Source organism: Streptopelia decaocto, assembly GCF_964273445.1.
Source record: "Streptopelia decaocto genome assembly, chromosome: 5".
Lineage (NCBI taxonomy): Eukaryota > Metazoa > Chordata > Aves > Columbiformes > Columbidae > Streptopelia > Streptopelia decaocto.
Genome location: NC_138659.1, coordinates 30,428,636 through 30,450,104, shown reverse-complemented (window position 1 = coordinate 30,450,104; position 21,469 = coordinate 30,428,636). Strand labels below are relative to the sequence as shown.

Here is a 21,469-nt window from a genome sequence, read left to right as displayed (position 1 = left end):
CAAATTAGTGATAAAAAGATTATCTGTTTAATATAGAAACATTCAATATCATACAAAGCTTAAACTTTATATAAAGACCAAACATTAAAATCTACTAACTCCAGACAAGAATTGGTGGGAAAACGTTTGCATATTTATTATATAAATATTAAATATTATATAAAGATTAAATAGAATACAAAATCAAACACTAAAATATATTAACTCCAGACAAAAACTAGTGGTCAAAGCTTAATCTATTTATTACAGAAACATTAAATACTATATAAAGATTGACTATCATATAAAGATCAAATATTATTTAGAGATCAAACATTAAAATATAGTATCTCCAGACAAGAATTGGTGTTAAAACGTTTGCGTATTTATTATATAAATAGTAACTATTATAGAAAGACTAAATATAATGCAAAATAAAACATTAATATGTATTAACTCCAGACTAAAATGGGTGAAAAATGGGTGGAAAAAACTTTACGTATTTATTATAGAAACATTACATATTAGATTAAATATTACATAAGGATCAAATATTAAAATATTTTAACGCCAGACAAGAATTGGTGGAAAAAAGTTCAAGTATTTATTATATAAATATTAAATAAAGATGATGTATTATATAAAGCTCAAATACTAATGTCTATTAACTCCAGATGAAAAAATAGTGGAAAAAGGTTTACATACTCTTATAGAAACATTAAATAATAGATAAAGATTAAATATGACATAAAGATCAAATATTAAACTATATTAACTCCAGACAAGAAATGGTGGGAAAAAGTTTACGTATTTATTATAGAAATGTTACATCTATATAAAGGCTAAATATTACGTAGGGATCAAATACTAAAATATTTTAACGCCAGACAAGAATAGGTGGAAAAAAGTTCAAGCATTTATTATATAAATATTAAATAATGATGATGTATGATATCAATATCAATTATTAATATCTATTAAATCCAGAAAAAAAAGGGTGGAAAAAAGTGTATCTATTTATTTTATATGTATATATAAATATTATATGAAGCTCAAACACTATATACAGATCAAACATTAAAATATATTAACTCCAGACAAAAATTATTGGGTAAGATCTATGTACATATTAAATAAATATTAAATATTACTTCATTAAATAAAAATATTAAAAATACTAAATATTACTAAAATACTAAATATTTCAAATATTTAATATTAGTACATTAAATAAAAATATTAAATAAATCTCAGATCAAACATTAAAATATATCCACTCCAGAAAAAAATTGGTAAAAAAGCCGATATATATTTATCATATAAATATTAAATATTCTACAAAGACCAAATGTTATATAAAGATGAAATAAAGTATCAACTCCAGACAAAAATTATTGGGTAAGGTCTATGTACATATTAAATAAATATTAAATATTAGTACATTAAATAAAAATAGTCAATAAATATTAAATATTAGTACATTAAATAAAAATATTAAATAAAGCTCAAGTATTATATACAGATACAACATTTAAATATATTAACTCCAGATAAAAATTATTGGGTAAGATCTATGTACATATTAAATATATATTCAATATTAGTACATTAAATAAAAATATTAAATATTAGTACAATAAATATAAATATTCAAAATATTATATATTAGTACATTAAATACAAATATTAAATAAAGCTCAAGTATCATATACAGATACAACATTTAAAATATATTAACTCCAACCAGAAATTAGTGGAAAAAAGGTTATGTACTTATTCTATAGATATTAAAATGTTATACAAAGCTAAAATATTCTCTAAAGCTAAGCTATTGAAATATAGTAACTCCAAGCAGAAATTAGTGCAAAAAAGTTATATACTAATGAAGGTTTCTATACAAGTATGTAAAGATTAAATACGATAAAAACATCAAGTATTACAATACATGAACTGCAGACAAAAACTGGAAAAAAGGTAATATACTTGTTATATAAATATTAAATATTATACAAAGCTCAAACATCAGATACAGGTCACATATTAAAATATATCAACTCCAGACTAAACCTGGGGGAAAAAAAGGTTACATACTTATAATCTAAACAGTAAATCCTCTACAAAGCTCAACCATTAACATCTCTCGAGCGCAGGCTCCTCCGGTGCTGCAGCTTTTCTCCTCAGGATGAAATGGAAGTTGCCCCGGGTGCTCATGGCGTAGAACACGTTCGCCTTGGGTGGGATCGCCAGCTCTGCAAGAGAGGGAGCAGAGCAAGCGTTAACTGGCGCCCCACTCAGCGTTAGGGGTTTGTTCTCACCGGCAGCTGTGACAGCGTGTCCACGGCGTTTCTGACGTCGCTTCGCCTGTTACTCTGGCCGTCAAAACGCAGCAGAACCGTTCAAGCAGCAGCAGCAGAGTTCTGCTTCCCCACCTTTGTCCTCGGAGATGATCTGTACCAGCTCGTAATCCTCAGCCGAGCTGCACTGCAGGCCGTGCTTCTCCAGGGCTCTCTGGATGATAGCAGGAGCCTTCTCTTGGTTCGTCAGCTGCAAACACAGAGTTGCAAGGAGTTGGTTGGTAACTACCTCCTAGATTCTGCCAGGTACTAAAACCTGCTCTTTGTGACACGTGGTGGTTGATTTAGTTCAAGACAACAGACGCTGCTCTAGAAACGCAGCAGGAAATCACAGCCCCTGCTCTCCAGAGCAACCACTTGCAGAGGTGAGACCTTGTTCTCAGCAGCCGTCGAATCCACATCAACAGCTGCCCCAGCTGCTGTTTGCTCACATCCATTAATCCACAGTCTCCTGTGCTAAACACTTTCTTGATGTCCTGCAAAGATTCGGGGCCTTGTAGCTGGGTTTGCTGGGGAAGGGGCACCTTGTGTCACAGTCACACAGCCCAGTGCTGAGCTGGACACACACCAGCCGGCGCTGGCAGAAGAGCAGGGGCAGCAAAGCCGGCACTTGCTCAGAGTGCTTCGCTTGGCACTGTTGATCAAAGACAAGCTTCAATTTCAAGAGCAGAAACCTTGAGAGATGCTCTTTGCAAACCTCTCATTCATCCCCTGCTCCACAGGTTTTGATTTGTAACATTTGTCATTTTCCCTGTCAAGGAGGTTTGACCAGTGAATAGGTGTTTCCAAAACTAAAAGTATCATGTAAGTCACCTGGGGTGAAAACATCACCCACAGGAACAGTGTTTTGCTGTTCCCACCACCCACCAGGATGCTCCTGTAGATGTTGCCACTTCTGTCCTCTTCTATGCTGGTCCGGATGATGCAGCTCTCTCCGTTCTGCTGGTTGTAAACGGGCAGGACTGGCGGCACTTCTCTTGTTGGAATGGGAGTCACAGGGTCGGGGCACTTCTTGGAGCACTTGTCATCAGAGGGCAGCAAGGGGGGAGACGAGATCAAACACATTGATTACCATTTAATTGAAAAGATCCAAAAGCTAAAGATGACACTCTTGAGCACAACAGCCTTAACAAGGGCTTCAGCAACCCAGTGAAGGCAGTTTAGGTCAAGAGAGCAGAGTGTGTAGGACAAAGCTCCCTGGGAACAGAACCCAGCCCAGACAAGGCTTGGTCTGGGCAGTTCCTGGCAGCTCAAACCCCAGGGCTGGCGAGCTCTGACCTCACCTGCTTCTCCCTTGCTCAGCTGCTAGGCCTGCCCCAGAATTAGGCTGGGCTGATGCAGATGAGCTTTCCCCCCAAACTGCCTTTCCCAGAGCTCAGATCCCTCCATTCCACTGCACCCAACGCTCTAGTCAAGACCCACAGGCTTGGGCAAGCGCCTGGGGCCGCCGGCAGCGCCAGCAGCCTCGCACAGGCTGTTTGTGCTGAACACAGGGCCCAGGCCCTACCTTGTGCTGAGGCTCCTCGGCAGTGTCGCTGGGAGGGACGATGGTGACCGTGCTGTCCCCAGAGCTCCCCCCTGGAGCAGGTTTGGGCTGCGCGTTGACGGCTGCGCTGTGGGCGCTCACCCCCAAGCCCAGGAACGGCCTAGGGGAGAAAAGAGAGCACAACAGAGCTGGGCTGAGCAAAGCTGTCACTTGCTTCAACAAGCTGACCTGCTGTTGTGCTTTCCTATCTCGAGTGGCCTATTGTTTGTGTGTGTATAGCAAATTAGACTCTATCCTTATTTACTCTGTTTTCCTGCTGCAAATTTGAATTGAATTTATACTCCAGCACTAAAATCCAGTGTTCTGGATCCCCAGCCAGGTTTGTCAGCTGGTGTTTGACTTATTCCAGTTCATATTCACACACCAAACCGTTATACTCACAGGCTGAATCTCTTCACCACGCTCTTCTGAGCTTTGGCCGACGCGACACTCTTGTCAGCAGCTCCTTCAATTTCACGCGAAAGCCGGAAACTGCAGAACAGGCAACACCATGAGTTAAATATCTCAGAGTGGCCATATTTGAGAAGCCCTGGGTCACTCCCACATCCCAGAGGGCTCATCCCCACAAGGAGCAGCGCAGCTCTGTGTGTGTGTGTTTCCACTCTCCGGGAGCAGCTCCTGGCAGCGCAGAGCTCAAGGCTGAGAGAACCTGAACCTGCCTGCGGGCAAGAAAAGCTGCTTCGCCACCGGGCTGAGACCCTACCTCTCCTCATCACTTAAATGCCGCTGCCTCCTAAACCACTGCACGAATTTCTCATCTGCTGACATGCAAGAGCTGTTACATGAGGACTGCAAGAGCTTAATTTGTGCCATTACTTCAAATTCCTAAGAAAACAAATAATAACATAGGAATTCCAATTAGAAAAATAAAGCCAGTCTCGTTAATATCCTACCCACACGTAGCAACAGATCCAGGACAAACTGAGTTGGACCCGCAGGTCGGTTTCAGTGGAAGAAGTGACTATTTCAAGAAGTGCTGTTTCAAACAATGCAGCTCTGCCAACCCTTCCCGCTCAGCCCTGCGTGGCCAGAGCGGCGCCCAGAGAGGAATCCCGCTCTGTATGGAGCTGGTTCTCAGGCACTAAGCAAGGGAAATAACTAGAGGTGCCTGTGATGGCAGCAGAGCCTGATCCTCCCCGGCTCTGCACGTCGTGCGCTCACACTCACACTCACCATCTGCAGTAACGTGAGCGGCTGTTGGATCCGCCCGAGCAAAGCCAACAGGCCTCACCCAGAGAACGCTCCAGCAGAGAGCGTCAGCAACTAACGACCACAGAACAGCCAACGGCCCACTCACCCTTCGCCGCTTCTCAAAGTTGATCAGGCCGCCCTATTGGAAGGACAGAGAAGGGATCAGAGGAGAAGAGCACGGGCTTGGCTGGAGTTCATCACAAACAGGATGAAGCAGCGACACCAGAGAAAGGCCAGAGCTGCCCTGAGCAAAGGCTTCTGCAAAGACCTGTTTCCAGCTCTAGGATAAACCACAGCACTCGTGTACCTGAGTCTATTTCTTAAATAGATTCCTCTATTTTTAAGAACTGCACTAGAACCCAGGGGAAGACACACGACCAGACACAGTGTCTGGAAGGGAGGGAGGATATGTAGGATTCCAAAAATTGCCCCAAATTACCTCGAGATAGTCCTGAAGGGCTGTGTCCAGCATGACGAGGTCCGTTAGGAAGGTACCCAGGTAAGGTACCGTGCCTTGGGTGACTCCCTGCAAACGGTCAGAGCAATGGCGGATTAATTGACTGAGAAATAATAATAAATAATACTAATTAGAATGACAGAATACTCCTGCGCAAGCAAACAAAATACAACCCGTCTGCTTCACCAAACAGTGCTCTTGTAAATGATGCTTTCATGACACCATCCGTGTGTTCTCAGGCAGCGGTTCATGTCTGTACAGAGCGGCATAAAGCCAAAGTGCTCATTCGTAACTCATCTGCGTCAAATCTCGCTGTGCGGCACCTCTCGCCCCGGCAGAAAAGCCCGGGATTTACAGATCCGTCCTCCCCACAGCACCGCATATGGGAGTTCATTGGTTAGGAACAGGGCTGAGCTCGGCTTTGGGTGAGATCTCCAGCCTGGCAACTCAAGCTCATTCCCACCTTCAGCAGCAGCTCCCTGCTCCTCGCAAAGTTGTCACAGTCGGAGAAGATTTCTGAGAGCTCTTCAAACATCAGCATTATGTCCCTATACAGGAAAAGGTTAAATCATTTAAGTTGTTTGTAAGCACTCTGAATCAGATCAGGGTACTATATTTTTCTCATGAATCATTAACGGTTGGGCACATAAAAGATAAAAGCACCAAAACACATCCAGTGACACACTGCACAGCCTTACTTTGGAACGCAGGCCCAGGTCTTCTTCAGGCGATAAACCGAGGTGGACTGCAGTGCGGAAACAATGGCCTTCAAAGATGAAAAGTTGTTCAGGATCCTACATTGCTGTGAAAGGAGCGGTTAGAAACACAGGAGCATTAAACGTCAGCACCACCAACAGTCAGTGCTCTTCTGTCTGCCCCGTGTCCTGCTTGCTGCACATTCTCCCTGCTAAGCGAGCAGCTCTACAAAGACTGAGCATCAAAAATATCACTCCCCAACAACCCCCCTGTCCCCTCCCAGCTCCACGGCACCCGCACAAGGAACGTTAAACAGCCGTGAATAAACGCTTTACACGGGCGATACGGATCCACTTCTCCAAGATCTTCGCTCGTTCCTGGGTCTTTAGTTCTCTTCTCTCCAGGATGGTGCTGAGCACGCAGTTGGTGACGGCGTTGAACTGCGAGATGGTGGCTCTGATGCTCCGTGCCAGGTGTTTGTTCTCTTTCTTGTCCCTGCGGGACCAGATGCAGCCCAGGCAGTGGTGGGGCACAACGTTCTTGAAGAGTGTCTGGAGGGAAACAGAGGTGTCCAAGTCAGCCTGGATCGCTATTGCCCACAGGAAGAAATGCACGTTTACAGTACAAACTGCCTCTGAAGCTAATATGGTATTAAACGGGAAATATTGGTTTTCTCTTAGTTTAAAATATACACTTGGCTATAACTCTTAAGGCCTGATGCCCTAATACAACTGTCAGCTAAAGAGTCCTGGCAAAATAAGAGAAACCTTTCTATCACTTACATTATCAACGGGAAAAAATTATATATAATGATAGTTTTGAAAGAGATTGATACTAATAAACCAAATTGGAGCACTACAGTTAAAAGTACTTATACATCTTCAGGTGAGGTAGCCTAAAATACAGTCAAAATATGCTTTTTCTGAGGGGTCAAATATTAAACTTTGCAAACAAACAATTAGAAGCCCAGAACTATTTCCCCGAGCATTTCAGGTGATACGTATGATCGACATACCGCGTCCATGTACGTCAGCTGTTCTGCCACCAGCTCTTCTTGGAACAAGGAGAATTCTTCTGCACTGCTGGTCTCCAGTTCCTCTTCCTCACCCAGGGTGCAGGGAGAAAGGCTGTGGAACGCGTCTGGCCAGCGCGGGAAACACGAGTCAGTGAATTTATACAGAAAACAATTAATCAAAGCAGATATTTGAAAAATCACTACATACAATAGCAGAACATGCAAAGGGACCTGCCTGGTGTAACGGCCTCACTGGGCTGCATATTTTAGTGAGAAAGAGAAGGAATAAAAGACTAAATTGGCAAAGAGAAGGTAGAAGAAAAAGAAACAGTCAGAACTGAGCTGTTCAGGGTCTCTTAGCTGAGAAGTGCCTTAACCCATTCACTAACCACTTTGGGTCACCTGTTCTGGCTGCCCCTCCCGGCAAGTCCGCCCCTCTCATGGGATGTACAGAATTGATCAGCAGCCTTGGCTGCCGCAGCACGAAGACTAAACCTGGGCCTTTTCTGCACACCAGTCCTACCGTTATGCGCTCCAGAGCCAACGGGGTCTGATAAAACACGCAGCCAACGTGAGAATAATGCACGTAGAAGAACTCAGTCCCTCCACTAATGCTGGAAGTTGATTCCAGTTCTCATTCACGTACCACATGAGGTCCTACGACTTTTCGGCTCACGGCACAGGAAGCTTTGTGCCCTGGATAAGGGGACGTGTCAGGCTTGACACCGGGAGAAGACCCAGACAGCAGAGAAAGGTACTTTACCATCATTCTCCAGTTCTTCTTTCTGGAACTGCTCCAGGAGGTTCTGCGCCCTCTTCTCCAGGTCAGAGCCGGGCATGTTCTTCTTCAGATAACTCATCACCTTCAGCAGACACGCGTAGTCGGGCGGCTCTTGGAAATCGTCGGCACATTGGTCGAGCCAGGCTTGTAAAATCGATGCGATTGCACTGTGAGAAAATTCAAAGAGAACACATGGGTTGTATGCAGCAGGTATTGATGCAATCGCATGGATCTGTACCTAATATAACAACAGGAACACTGAGACATTCATTCCCCACGTGAAGGCAGTATGGACACTTCTGTGAGCAGAGAATTTAATTTGTTCTTTTTATCCAATAAATATTATTAAGATATTACTTCGTAGGAATCTAAAGGGTGCTTCTTCAATTACACCTTGAGACACCAGCGCAGTCATTAATAAAAATTAAAGATTTTCTCTGCGTTGTATTATTAGATGTGTTATGAGACAGCTGATACTCGGCCTTTACACAAGCTCCTTGAAGCAAACAGGCTGTGAATTGTCAAAGGAAACAACAGCTCTGCTGCCCACATCCCGCTCCAGCACCGAACCCTGACTGGGCTCGCTGGGCGCTGCAAACCCAAACTTACGTCCTGAGCGCTGTGCTGGATCCGGGGGAATTCTGGTTTCCACGCTCTTCAGAGCCCGACATCTCCAGGTTTCCGTATCTGGAAAAATGAGATGGCTGTTTAGAGGAACCTCTACTGAGCAAAAGCAAAATCCCAAATAGCGTAATCTATATACAATTGGCATAAACATATACACATTGGCATATTCATATACAACTGGCATGAAGACAAGGGCTTCATGCTGGACAATTCCACCGTGGCTGGGGAAGCTGAGGCAGAGATTAAGGGTTTGCACGTGTCCCCGTGCACTGCAAAGCAAACCCAGACTAAACCAGGCAAACCCGTGGTCCCTCTGACAGGAGCGGCGCAGCCACAGCCACAGGGAGCTCAGCTGGGGACACTGAGCCCCGAGAGCCCTGCGGGGAGAGCCCTGGCAGCAGCTGAAACAGCTCCTTACAAACCACACCTTGCACCTCCTTACGAACAGGTGACGAGGAGTTCATGGCACATCTCAGTGTGAACATTTTAATGGCTGCTCAGAAAACACCACAAACCCAGCAAACCCAGAACTGACTGCAAGATGGAACAAGTAGGAATTTATTCCAGGTGTGACTTTACGGCCCACACATATTCTGGTCTTTTTTTACGGGAAAAGCTGTATTGATTTTCTTGTGTCGGTCCCAGTTTGGTTCCTTAGCACTCAGACCACGCACACTTTCCCCACCTGGCGCTTAAGCTTTTATGAGAGTTGGGGTGTGGGCAGCATGCATTTACACATGCTGTGTTTATGCTGAAATCCTGAATTTGGCAGGATTCTTGACCTCTGTCCATCAGGTTATTAACTCCATGTCCACTAAAAGTAGGGGAAGAAATTCCTGTCAACATCCCCTGTCGTGTACAATAAATGATGGCTCAGTTTCCCTTCTGTCCCAGCTCTTACCTGTCCAGGAGCAGCTCCAGGACTGTGCTGGTGGAAGCAAAGGCCCTGTACGTTGAGAGGAAGGTGTCGATGTATGTAAAATCATTATCTGCAAATGCAACCGGAAGCGTCTCCACCAGCTTTTCCAAAGTTCCAGCTTTCAGGGCCCTGCTTTTGCACGTCTCGTCCGGGCTGACAGTGTGTTCTGCAGGTAACTGGTCTCCTTCAGCCTACAAAGTGGAAACAAAGACAAAGCACAAAATCAGACAGAAGCCAGAGCCCCAACACAGCCTGCACAATGAAACACAGATTCCATTCCACCTTTTCACAGGAATAGTCCATGCCTAGTTACTAAATGATTTTGTCAGTTTTGGCTCTCCAAATACCAAATGCTGTAGCAAATACTGGAGGATAATAAAGACATTTCTTATTTAAACAGGCAAGTGTTTCCAGTGCTTAAGCTGTAATCTCATGGTTGGCTTTTAAACTGACCATTCCCTCCTAACAGGGCCAACCATTCAAAAACCCCGGATGCTTTCTTAGCATCAAGAAGTTTAAGAAAGGTTTATTAGACTACCTGAAGCATGAAAGATCTAAGTTCCTTCACTTACTGGTACCTCTAAAAGAAGTTACTAAGCAAGATTTCAAACTTCTAAGTACTTAAAGCTATTGGTAATAGAGCCCAGCTCACTCAAAATGAAAATCTTCTGTATTCCTTTCAACACGGGTTCTATGATACTTTCAGTTAGAGCTGCATTTCTCTCAGATACAGCCAATAATTTACCCGCCAACGCTTTCCAGCTGAAAAGCCTCCAAATCACTCTACAAATGCAGCATCACTAAGAACTCTTCCCTTCAGAATATGACCAAGACCTGGAAACTCCTTCTCCGTACGAGAAACAACACCCCTGGAACAGGAGAAAATTCTACTTTTCTGAAGTGTCTTTGTGGGACACAGACTTGCTCAAAATGCTCCCCACCTCTTGCACAAAACCACCAGCTGGGAACTGTAATGCAGGTCAAAAATACTTTCTAATATTTCTCCTGGTTAAAACAGGAGGCAGAGATGGGAAATCTGCCGCTCAAAGGCTTTATACTACCTGCCTGGACATTACACCAAAGCAAGTTCTTATATTATTGCCTTTGATCCTGAAGAAAATGTAGAAACATCACAACATAACATGAAAGTTCTACCCACCTCCTGACCTTCTGGCTCAAACTGCCACAGCTGCAGTGATTGCAATGAAGTGAGGACACTTGAATCAGCTGGGGACTTGGCCACCACACCAGCTTTACTTACCCCAAGCCATCTTGCTCCTTCACCATCAGTCTGCTGGACCTGCGCTCTTCTCAGGGTGTCACAGTCCACAGCTCCTTCTTGTGTGTCTTTAGCTCCATCCTCAGTTGTGCTCTGCCAGGAGAGGGCCAAGAGCAACAAGTCAGAGAGAAAGGAACACGGTCCCTGCACAAGCGCAGGCTGCAGACACCAGCATGCCAACACCGGGATCTCACAACACCTCAACAATGCTCACTTAAGGTGCCACGTTTTAGCTGCCTTTAGTTCCCTGGGGATTTTTGGCCTTTTAACTGAAAGCAGAGAGGAGCTGAGTGCACAAATTACTGCACAAGCCAATGATGGAGGTAAGAATTAAACCAGAGAGTCCAGATCTCCTGAACCCCAGCACTAACAGCTGCTGTATTAACATGCTGATACATGCTGAGGAGCAAAGCACTAGAGAATTGAAAACAGACGTAACAATTACCTTTAGAAATACATATACTGCTACCCCTGCAACCATATAATGCTTTTTCATCATACATACCACTTGAATAATTAAAGTTTCAGGGCTTTACTAACTAACACAGCCTAAAGCACAGCAACAACTCAATTAGAAAGGATCTGAGTGCAGTGCAACCAAATCCTGGTTTGGGGAAACTGGGTTTGGGGTTTTTTGGGGGGTTCCTTTTCTGTTTGTTTTTACCTCCTTTATCTCTAAAATATCCCCTATGTCATTTAGAACCGTCTGTACACCAGTGACTTGCCTCTCGAACGCTCTGTGGAACCTCCACATCTTCCCCAGGCTGGTTCCTCACATTCTCTTCTAGGCTCTGTGGAGTCTCCATGTCTTCTTCAGTTGGCTTGCTTGGAGTCTCCTCTACGCACTCTGCAGTCTCTGTGTCTTCCTCTGTTACATTGCTTAGGCTGTTCTCAGTGCACTCTGGAGTCTCCATGTCTTCCTCCGTTATCTTGCTTGGAGTGTTCTCACTGCGCTCTTGAGTCTGTGCGTCTTCCTCTCTTATCTCGCTTGTAGTCTGATCAATGTGCTCTGGATTCTCCGCATCTTCCTCTCTGGTCTTGCTTAGAGTCTGCTCAGCGTGCTCTGGACTCTCCTCAACGCGCTCCTTGACGCGCTCTGGACCCTCCTCAACGTGTTCTGGACCCTCCTCATCTTCCTTGGTTGGCTCGGGCACAGTCTCCTCAAGGCTCTGCAGAGACTCCACATCTTCCTCATGTCTCGTCCTCCTGGGTGTCTTCCTCCTTGGTCTCCTCCAACATCTCCAAACACACAGGTTCCGGAAGGGGAAGCTCTGAGCCTGTTAGAAAACAATGGAAAGGCAATTTTGAATTGCAGATAGCAACACGTTTACTTTTAATGTCCTTGCAAAAGTTCCAGGACAAGATCACATGAACCCTGAACTTTAGGCACTATTACAATGCAAAAAATAGATTGTACTATAAGATCCTTGTGGCAGGATGTAAACCCCTCTCTCTCCCCACCCTCCTTCAGTATGGAAGGAGTAGACACATCTCCCTCTCTCTCTGCTGTTTGAGGCCAACAGCTGCTTTTGTTTGGCCCCAGAGCCCCTGGCCAGGACCGTCAGGAGAAGGGAGTGCCGAGGCGCCAGGAGCCGCTGGGCGCCCGCAGCCAGTGTGGGAGATGTTTGGAGGCTCCAGGGGCACCCACAGTGTAAAGTTACTCCTCGCTCCCGAGCTTCCACATAAGCATGTGTGACTTTCCGTGCACATTTGCACGTGTATTTCTCCTTGCAGGACTGCGAGTGTATTATAAATTTACCCTCGCACAATCGCGAGTGTACATTTTCTGTACTCACTACGAGTACGTGTATCCCTTTAAAATAACCCCACACCATGTTCAGGCCAGTGTGTGCTCCTCCCGGACTCAGAGACGGCTCCGGCTTTGTTTTGGGTGATGATGCCATGTGCACGCACTCTGTGGACCGCCTGTTGTATTAGTTGCTGCCCCTTAATAATTTTCCTCAACTGATATCCGAACCTGTATTTAAGTCACTTTTGGAGTGCTAAAACCCTGTTTATTACCGGTTTAATACAAGTTGTTTTGGACCCTGTTGTCCCTTAAACTACCCTGGGGGTGCCCCTGTGACAATCACAGAATCATTTTGGTTGGCAGAGATCATCGAGTGCAACCGTTAACCCACCCCTGGCCCTGCCCCGTGTCCCTCAGACCCTCATCTCCGTGCCTTTCAAACCCCTCCAGGGATGGTGACTCCACCGCTGCCCTGGGCAGCCTGGGCCAATGTTTAATGACCATTTCTGGGAGGAATTGTTCCCAACAGCCAACCTGAGCCTCCCCCGGCACAGCCGGTGCCGTTTCCTCCCGTCCCGTCCCTTGTCACCAACACCCTTCTCTCGGCACTCGGAGCTGCCCCCCCCGGCCCCGTGTCCCCCGCAGCCCCGGGGAGGGCGGGCGGCGGGGCCCGGCTCGCTCCTACCCGTCCGCAGCAGGGCCCGCAGCCGGTCCCGCACATGGCGCTGTGTCCGGTCCGCAGGCGGGGCTGCTGCCGGCTCCGCCAGCCCCGCACTCCCGCTCTCTCTCTCTCTCTCTCTCTCGCACCGACCGCTCGCCCCGACGCCAACGGCGGCAACGGCTCCGGCGGCACCGCGGCCACCGGACGCGGCCTCGCGGCAGCACGTGCCGCCCGCAGCCGGCCAATCGCGGCTCGCCGCCGCTCCCGCGCGCGCCCCCTCGCCCCGCCCTCAGCCCGCCCGCAGGCCGAGCCCTCGCTCAGCCGGACAAAGCGCTTCCTCAACAACAGAGGGTTGGACACACACAGATATATGTGTGTGTGTGTATATATGGTTTTTCTAGGGCTGCTGCCTTCCGTGAGGAGGAACCTCACAAAGCTGTGCAATGTTCTGATTAGTAAGAAACACCCAACAGGATAATACAGATAACACAAAACTACAAAGTCCAAGCATAACTGGGAATGGAAAAACTAAATTCTTGTCATTTACAGTGATGTTTTCACTTTGCGGTGCAATATATTCATTGTTCTACTAAAGGTTTTAAAGAATAGGCAACTGAAATCAAGAACAATTTCTTCCCGCGCAAAGGGGGGTTCCTTCCCCAGAAATGTGAATTGTGGTTGTGAGAAATGCAGTTGTGATTCGTGCCGAGATGTTCAATGTTTACAGATATAACCAAGTGAGGCACGGGCTGTGAACCTGGAAAAAGGAAAAGGTGGTTAAGTTCTATGTGAAAAGTTATGAAACTTGTTTATGAAGTTATATTGATAGAGGGAACTCACATTTTAAGGCTTAACCAACCAGATAATAAGGGCCTACTAATGAACTAACACTTTAATGAATATCTAGTTTAGAGCTGTATGGAACAATTGTGTTAAGAAAAAACCAGAACTTCATTGAATGCCGAGATAAGAAGTCTTACAGCACCAGCTGCAACCTTGAGGAGACAAGACAGCCAAGATTTACAGCAAAAAGGGGGCGCCGGTCTGATTTCGGTCGACTTGGCAGCTTGGGGTCCAGCCAATTCAGCATAACGAGCCAGAGGTACAGAGTTCACTGTGCCGAAGCTGAAGGATGTTCATCCTTCATCCAAAGACCCCAAAGACCCCTCCCCAAAACCACCAAGTGACACTGCGCAGGCAAACAGGGAGGGTCAGGGAGAGACTGTGGAAATGGTTCTCTGAGACCCGTCTTAATAAGAAGCGGGAAAGGTTATGGATATGTAGAGGCGTTCCTGGGGTCATTATTAATATGTAACACCTCACTGTATTTCAGCACACTTCTTATTGTTCACAGGTGTGCGTGTTGGGCGGAGCGAATCCCCCGCGCACCCAGCGCTGTTTCGCTTATGCTCTAATGAACACGTGTGTAAGGAATACAATTAAGGAATTGGATTAAACGTTGTTTATCCATAGAAAAAGCTTAAGTTATTTATTTCAATTATTCCCCCTTTTTCTTTTTATCCCATTGATTCGCGCTTTGGCTTCAAAGTTGGCCAGCACCTGCCTAGCGGCAGCAGGTCCAGTTTGGTGTTATCTTTTACAGTCATTAATTTTTACCCCGTTCCTTTTGTTGCCATTTCAGGATCTATAGGCATGGCTGAGATTTGCACGCCTTGGACTGCTGAGTGTATTAACCGAATAAAGCACGGGATCATACATGGCATGAACAGTAAACCCAGAAATGCACATACTATCATGAACCCCATTTTCTTCCACCAGGCTACAATTTCGAGACCAGTATCCATGAGGTGGACCTGGCCACCAAGTGGGAGGAATAGAGGTATTTGACGAATTTGCCCGCAACACTAACTTACAAGGGGTTCGTCCAACGTGTTCAGTCATTTGAGACCCACCACATATCCAGCACCAGGTGACATTTAATTCCCGGGCTATCTTTTCCATACAATCTATAAACAGTTTTTTCCCTACTGTTGGTAATTGTAATCCCTTGTCTTTTTGCCTTATTTCTTCATACCAAACACTGATTTCTGTACCAATCTCTGTTGCTCTTGCTTTCCTTTTAATTCCTGAGTGGCACTCTTAACTGACTCCTCCTTATACTGATCTTGCACTCCCCTCCATCTGAACAGCCCCCATAGCAGCCTGTGTAAAACAGACACTCTGTTCTCCCCTGGGGCAGAGACAGAGCCCACACTGAGTCCACCTTTCCCTGGGTTACTTGCTACCCTTGGTTAATTTCTGCCCTTGGATTTCACACTTCTCCAATTTCGTTCTATCATAACCTCCAGAGTTAATATGAGCGTGATCATTTAGAACACATTGGGTTGGTCTCCCCATTCTGACACGCCCGTAGCACTTGGTTCAGGGATTGGCCAGGCTAAGCTGGGACCAATAAGTCACCGCCCCTGGCAAGAGGATCAGGTCCAGGTTTCACCCTCTGCCTCTCTGGCCGATGGGGCTGCAGCCGCAGCCGAGTTCCTCATCTTCTCGGCAGCACGGGCCGTGTCCCCGCCTTTCCTATTTCTGCCCTTAGCCTGGACACTTTTCACCGTATCCCAGCTCTTGGCCTTCGCTTCCCAGGAACAACAGGAGCAACACGGAACTGGATTTCTCTTTCTGCACTCTGTTCGTCTCATCACTGGTGGACTCTCTAAATTCCCATTCACCCCTTCAGTATATACCTCCCACCATTCTTCGCTGTTCTTTTTCTGTTCTTCCGGTGGCGACCAGAATCCTCAACCGAGCTCTGGTTTCCTTATCTTCTATTCTTAGACATGTATCACACAATCCTGCCGGTAAGTTCCCTTTGTGGATATGCTTATACCACAGTCCATTTACAACCTAAACATCGAATATAAAGAGAATTACATCTACAACTAGGTTCAACACATGTAACTATTAAACCATTCTCATTTTCATTTATACTGGGCATTCACATTAATAATACTAATAGCAGTTACATCACCGATCCCGTGTCAATGTCAATTTCAATTCCCCCGGTTCTTGAGTTACTTTCCAGGTTCTTTCTTCCGTCAGGGGTCCTTTAACTCGAGAGACGTGTGTCCATCCTTTCTCTGCACTCCAAACAGCTCTTTCTGTAGTTAACAAAACAAGAAAAGGCCCCTCCCATCCTGGGGTTGGAGTTTCTTCTTTCCAGGTTTTAATTAGTGTTGCCCCCATATCTACCAAAAATTCTACTTGTTTTGTTCTTTGGGGTTTCTTCTTCCCAATGCGGTGAGCACCACCCAGGCTGCTCACCTACAAAGACTAAAAGGTGATTGTGAACAATACAGTTTTCCAGGTTGCACCCGGGTTACCCTCCGTGGTGTTTCACAGGCTTTCTTCACTCTAGAATGATGAATCCAGGCATTCTGTTCCCTAATATTGGTAGCAGTGAAGGATATCAGGAGGTCTTGATAAGGACCTTCCTATTATGGTTCCAAAGTTCTCTGCAAAAGACTCAACATACACAATAATAAAATGTGGCCCTCTATCAGAGGATATAACAGCTGGAACTCCAAACCTTGGTGTTATTTCACTTATCAATGTTCTAGTCACCTCCTAAACTTTTGCTGTCCTGGTAGGGAATGCTTCTGGCCAACCTGAAAAAATATCAGTTAATACCAACAAATATCGGTACCCCCTTTTCCTGGGAGTTCTGAAAACTCAATTTGCCATTGTGGTCCAGGCCCATTCCCCTTCCCCATTTGACCCATTTCTAGCTCGGGCATATTTTTGGGATTAGTCTGGAGGCAAAGATTACACTGCTGTCACCTGTTTTACAGTGAGAGACAAATTTCTAGCTCCTGTTTCCCTAATCAAATGTTTGCGTAGTGGTTCTACGCCCCAAAATCCTTTCCTATGGTCTTCCCTTACTAAAGGCCAAACTAGATGAAAGGGGACAATAAGTTTTCCCTGGGGAGTGTGAACCCACCCTTCCTTATTATATGATTCCTCTAAATCTATGATGAGTTTCGATTCTCTTTAGTACGCGCTGGCTTACCTGTTAAAGACACCTGCCCGCCAAGGACCAGAGCACTTTCTGTTTTTACCTGTTGCTCAGCCGTTTGTTGTGCCTCTCTGTCCGCCGGCCTTTTCCGATTCCGAGCTCACTTTCTGCTGTGCCTTAATACACACGGTTGCCATTTTCTTAGGAAGTTGAGCTGCTTCCGGTAGTTTCAATATCTCCTCCACACGTTTGATTTGTTTGCCTTGAGAGTTCAAAAGTCCCTTTTCTTTCCCAATTGCTCTGTGCACACGCACAACCCTCACGGTCAGCTGCTTCCGTTCTCAGCGTTTTCAATAGCAATATCTTTTAGATCTGGTCGATTGGATGATGTTGCTTCGATGGTCTCCAGGCAGCCATGATGAACTGGTTCTCCAAAGTCACCACTGAGGAGAGAAGCTGGGTTGACAACGTTAGTGACGATAATTTCTACACCATCTTGTTAGACACTGTGTGGGACACCAGCACAGCCATTTTCTGACCCGTGGCAAATCTCTGGGCCTCCTGTACATTCAGCACCACTGCAGCAGCTGCCGCAGGCACCCAGGCCGCCCCTTTGCAGTTGGGTCTGACTGTTCGGAGAAACAGGCCACTGCTCGTCGATATGGGACTAGACCCTGTGCCAATACACCCAGGGCTATTCCCTGTTTCTCGAGAAAGAACAGGAAAAATGGTTCACTCACATCTGGCAGTCCTAGAGCAGGCGCTGACATCGAAGCCTTTTTAGTTCTTTAAAGGCTCGTGTGGCTTCATTATTCCATTGCAGCTGTTTCTGGTCCGTAGGGTCCAGGTCACGCATGTCTCCTTGGTTGTAGTAGCGATTAAAATGCCATCCACATATTGTAGCATCTGTCCCTCATCAGACGAGGCTTCCCAGGATTCAAAACCTTTAGCAAGCTGATTTCCAAATATTGTCAGGCTATTTGTGAATCTTTGTGGCAACACCGTCCATGGGAGCTGGGATTTACATTTATTTTTAGGGTTCTCTCACTCAAATGCACGTATTGTCTGGCAGCTTCATGGAGAGGGAGGCAAAAGAAAGCATCTTTTAAATCTACAACGATAAACCAAGTCAAATTAGGTGTTAATACTGTCAGAAGGGTGTATGGGTCTGCTACCACTGGGTAGAGGTCCTCAGCTATTTTCTTTATAGCTCCTAAGTCCTGAACCACCCAATATGACCCATCTGGCTTGCAGACAGGCAACATAGGGGTGTTGTAATTGGACTCACACTCTTTAATAACCCTATTGCAGGAATTTCTCCATTACTGGCCGAATTCCTCCTTCCGAACCTGGGTCGGAAGGTGGGTATCTGAGGGAACCCGGGTGCTGTGCGCGTTACACACACCCGAGCAGCCCAGCAGGAACGGGCCGGGCGGGACGGCCCCCCCGCTGCATCCCCGCGGGCGGGAGTCCGGGGCACAGGAGCCGAGCTCCAGCTCCAGCTCCAGCTGCAGCTCCGGCTCCGGCTCCAGCTCCAGCTCCGGCTCCAGCTCCAGCTGTAGCTCCGGCTCCAGCTCCAGCTCCAGCTCCGGCTCCAGCTCCGGCTCCAGCAGCCGCCGCTCCCCCCTTTTCCGCCGCCTCAGCAGCCGCTCAGCTCTTCGCTTCTTCTCTTCTCGCCGCAGCTGATCCCGGGGGAGCTGCCGGGCACGGGCTGGGGCTCCTCGGGCCCTTTTCCTCTCTTCATTTCATTCCTGCGACTATAAACTTTATATGCAATTCCAATTAGCTGAGCAATAGTTACGTCCCTCAGCTCCTACCTTTTGTAATTTCTTACAGAAGTCAATAAACAGCATATTAAACATCAATCCCTTGCATTAATCTTCGATCCAAATCAGTCTGTCCACAGAACAACACTAACTGCAATACAGCCAACTCAGAATTTCACATTCAAATCACCTCCCCCACTCATTTACTCTCATGTGTACAGATGCATCTGAAGGGGGAGCAGGTGGTACTTTTGTCAGTGTCCCATCTGGGGTGCCACAACTGTTACCCCAAAACCAGGATTCTTTATCTGCTGTTACAAATTGCATAACTAAAGTAAATTTGCTAATCAAACCAGGAATATGTTAGTGGTTAACGATTTACTGAGTTATGTAGGTGTTAAACCGCCATAGTTTGTCACATTCTGTTGTTGCGAGTTTTGGCGAGAAAATGTTGCGAGTTTTGGCGGGAAAATGTTGCAAGTTCTGGCGGGAAAATGCTGTGTGCTCATGGGGAGGGGGATGTGCTTTGCTGTGCGAGGGCAGCACAGCAACCCAGCTGACCAATCAGGGAGAAGATCGCGCTGTGCACTTACAGACGGTGTATAAACACTTTTTCTTCTGTACCCAATTCGCGGCCTCGGGTGCAGCAGCGACTGCCCAGCTACCCAGCGCTGCTCTGCTCATTTAGCTTTAATAACAGTTATTCTGAATTTCCTGAGTCATATTTGACTATAACAAAACCAAACCAAACGAATACACAAACCAAACCAAACGAATACACAAACCAAACCAAACGAATACACAAACCAAACCAAACGAATACACAAACCAAACCAAACGAATACACAAACCAAACCAAAGAAATACACAAACCAAACCAAACGAATACACAAACCAAACCAAACCAAACGCCCGACCCTGCAGAGGTTTCCCTCTGTCTGTCGGACCCGCCCAGGCTGTACCTCGGGGCTCCCTGCCCCACCGAGCGTGGCTTTTGCCGCGTCTGACCGGCCGGCTACCAAACCAAACCAATTTTAGGTACCTACCAATATTAGGTACCTAAAATCCAGAACCCAAATAATAAAAGCACCTTCTTACCGTCCGTCGAGAGCAGTGGAGGGTCGGTCGCGTCTGATGCACACCCCAAGAATACCTGGGTGCTCGCCGGAGCAGGATCGAGACGCGATCCAATATATATATATTGCGATTCAATATATTCACTATTCTACTAAAAGTTTTAAAGAGTAGGCAACTGAAATCAAGAACAATTTCTTCCCATGCAAAGGGGGTTCCTTCCCCAGAAATGTGAATTGTGGTTAAACACACTGCCTCATTTTTCAGTGTTTCTGCTCTTTTTTTCCCCTCTTTCTATGGCCAGAGCAATTGCACATCTGAGTGGAAACATGAGGCTGCTTCCCAGGGTGACCTTAAACCCCCGTCACGCCAGCAGGTGACCCCCCGTGTGCAAACACTCTGCGCTTTCAGCTCCTGGGCTGGTGCTGTCGGGCTCTCCCTGCTCAGAACTGACTGTGTTTGAAAGGCAGCAGCCAGTGCAAACCCTTCTGCGCGGTTCTGCTCTGCTCCGTTCCTGTGCAGCGGCTCGTGGCTCCGCTCGTCAGGGCCGTCCCTGCGCAGCCTCTGGCGGGTGTTGCACCCGCAGCCCCACCCAGAGCCGCCTCGTGTGGGGTCGCGTGAGGCTGTAGCTCTGGAGAATGAGACGCTGTCAGCAGAGCTGAACAGGGATGTTCGCTCGGCTGCTTCAGGAGTTACTGTGTTCTCCTGTGAGTGTGGGGTTTGTCCTGTGCTGTGGAGCACGAGAGCGAAGCCCCCGGAGCCGCGGCCGGTGGAGACCCCGCAGTGAGGGTGACAGACCCGGACCAGGAGCAGTTTCCCCAGGGGGAGCAGCAAGTCGAGCTGCTCACACCAAGGTCACAGGCCGGGTTGGTGCACGTCACCGGTTCCAGGGCTGTCACCATAACCTGACAGCTCTCTCTGGGCTGTTGTACCCTCGGTGCTCACTGTGAAATCCCCGGTGCGCAAATAGGTTGTGTTTATCTGAGGGAAATGGATTAAGGTTGTGTTGGGGTGTGTTGTCCCCCTGGGTAGTTTCAGTACCACCAGAAAGCAAGAGGCAGCTGAAATTCGGGGTCGGCTTTTTGCCAGGAGCAACAAATGCTGTGATGGAGACAATGGGGAGAAGGTGGAAACTCTCAGAGCGCGGGGAAGTCTCAGAGAGCAAAAGAGATGAACGCAGACACTGGGGAGCAGGGAAAGTGGACATATTTATTATAGAAACAGTAAAGGTTGTGTAGAGATTGAATGTTACATAAAGATCAAATATTTAAATACATTAACTCCAGACACAAATTAGTGGTAAAAAGATTATCTATTTATTATAGAAACATTAAATATTATACAAAGCTCAAACATTATATAAAGATCAAACATTAAAATATACTAACTCCAGACAAGAATTGG

At 46.4% G+C, this 21,469-nt stretch overlaps 1 protein-coding gene across 1 annotated transcript; it reads right to left on the bottom strand.

Annotated features, from left to right (window-relative positions):
- Positions 1 to 2,109: 2,109 nt before the first annotated feature.
- On the bottom strand, positions 2,110 to 13,315 carry LOC309440474 (ral guanine nucleotide dissociation stimulator-like 1; the record flags this gene model as incomplete). Its single annotated transcript, XM_082054162.1, has 18 exons — positions 2,110 to 2,228; positions 2,409 to 2,523; positions 3,201 to 3,353; positions 3,841 to 3,979; positions 4,261 to 4,350; positions 4,583 to 4,704; positions 5,177 to 5,209; positions 5,510 to 5,596; positions 5,991 to 6,075; positions 6,226 to 6,329; positions 6,559 to 6,774; positions 7,239 to 7,363; positions 8,002 to 8,186; positions 8,629 to 8,706; positions 9,548 to 9,756; positions 10,827 to 10,937; positions 11,570 to 12,121; positions 13,280 to 13,315. The coding sequence occupies 18 exons, from the start codon at positions 13,313 to 13,315 to the stop codon at positions 2,110 to 2,112; spliced, it is 2,559 nt and encodes an 852-aa protein (XP_081910288.1).
- Between the last annotated feature and the right edge of the window lie 8,154 nt (positions 13,316 to 21,469).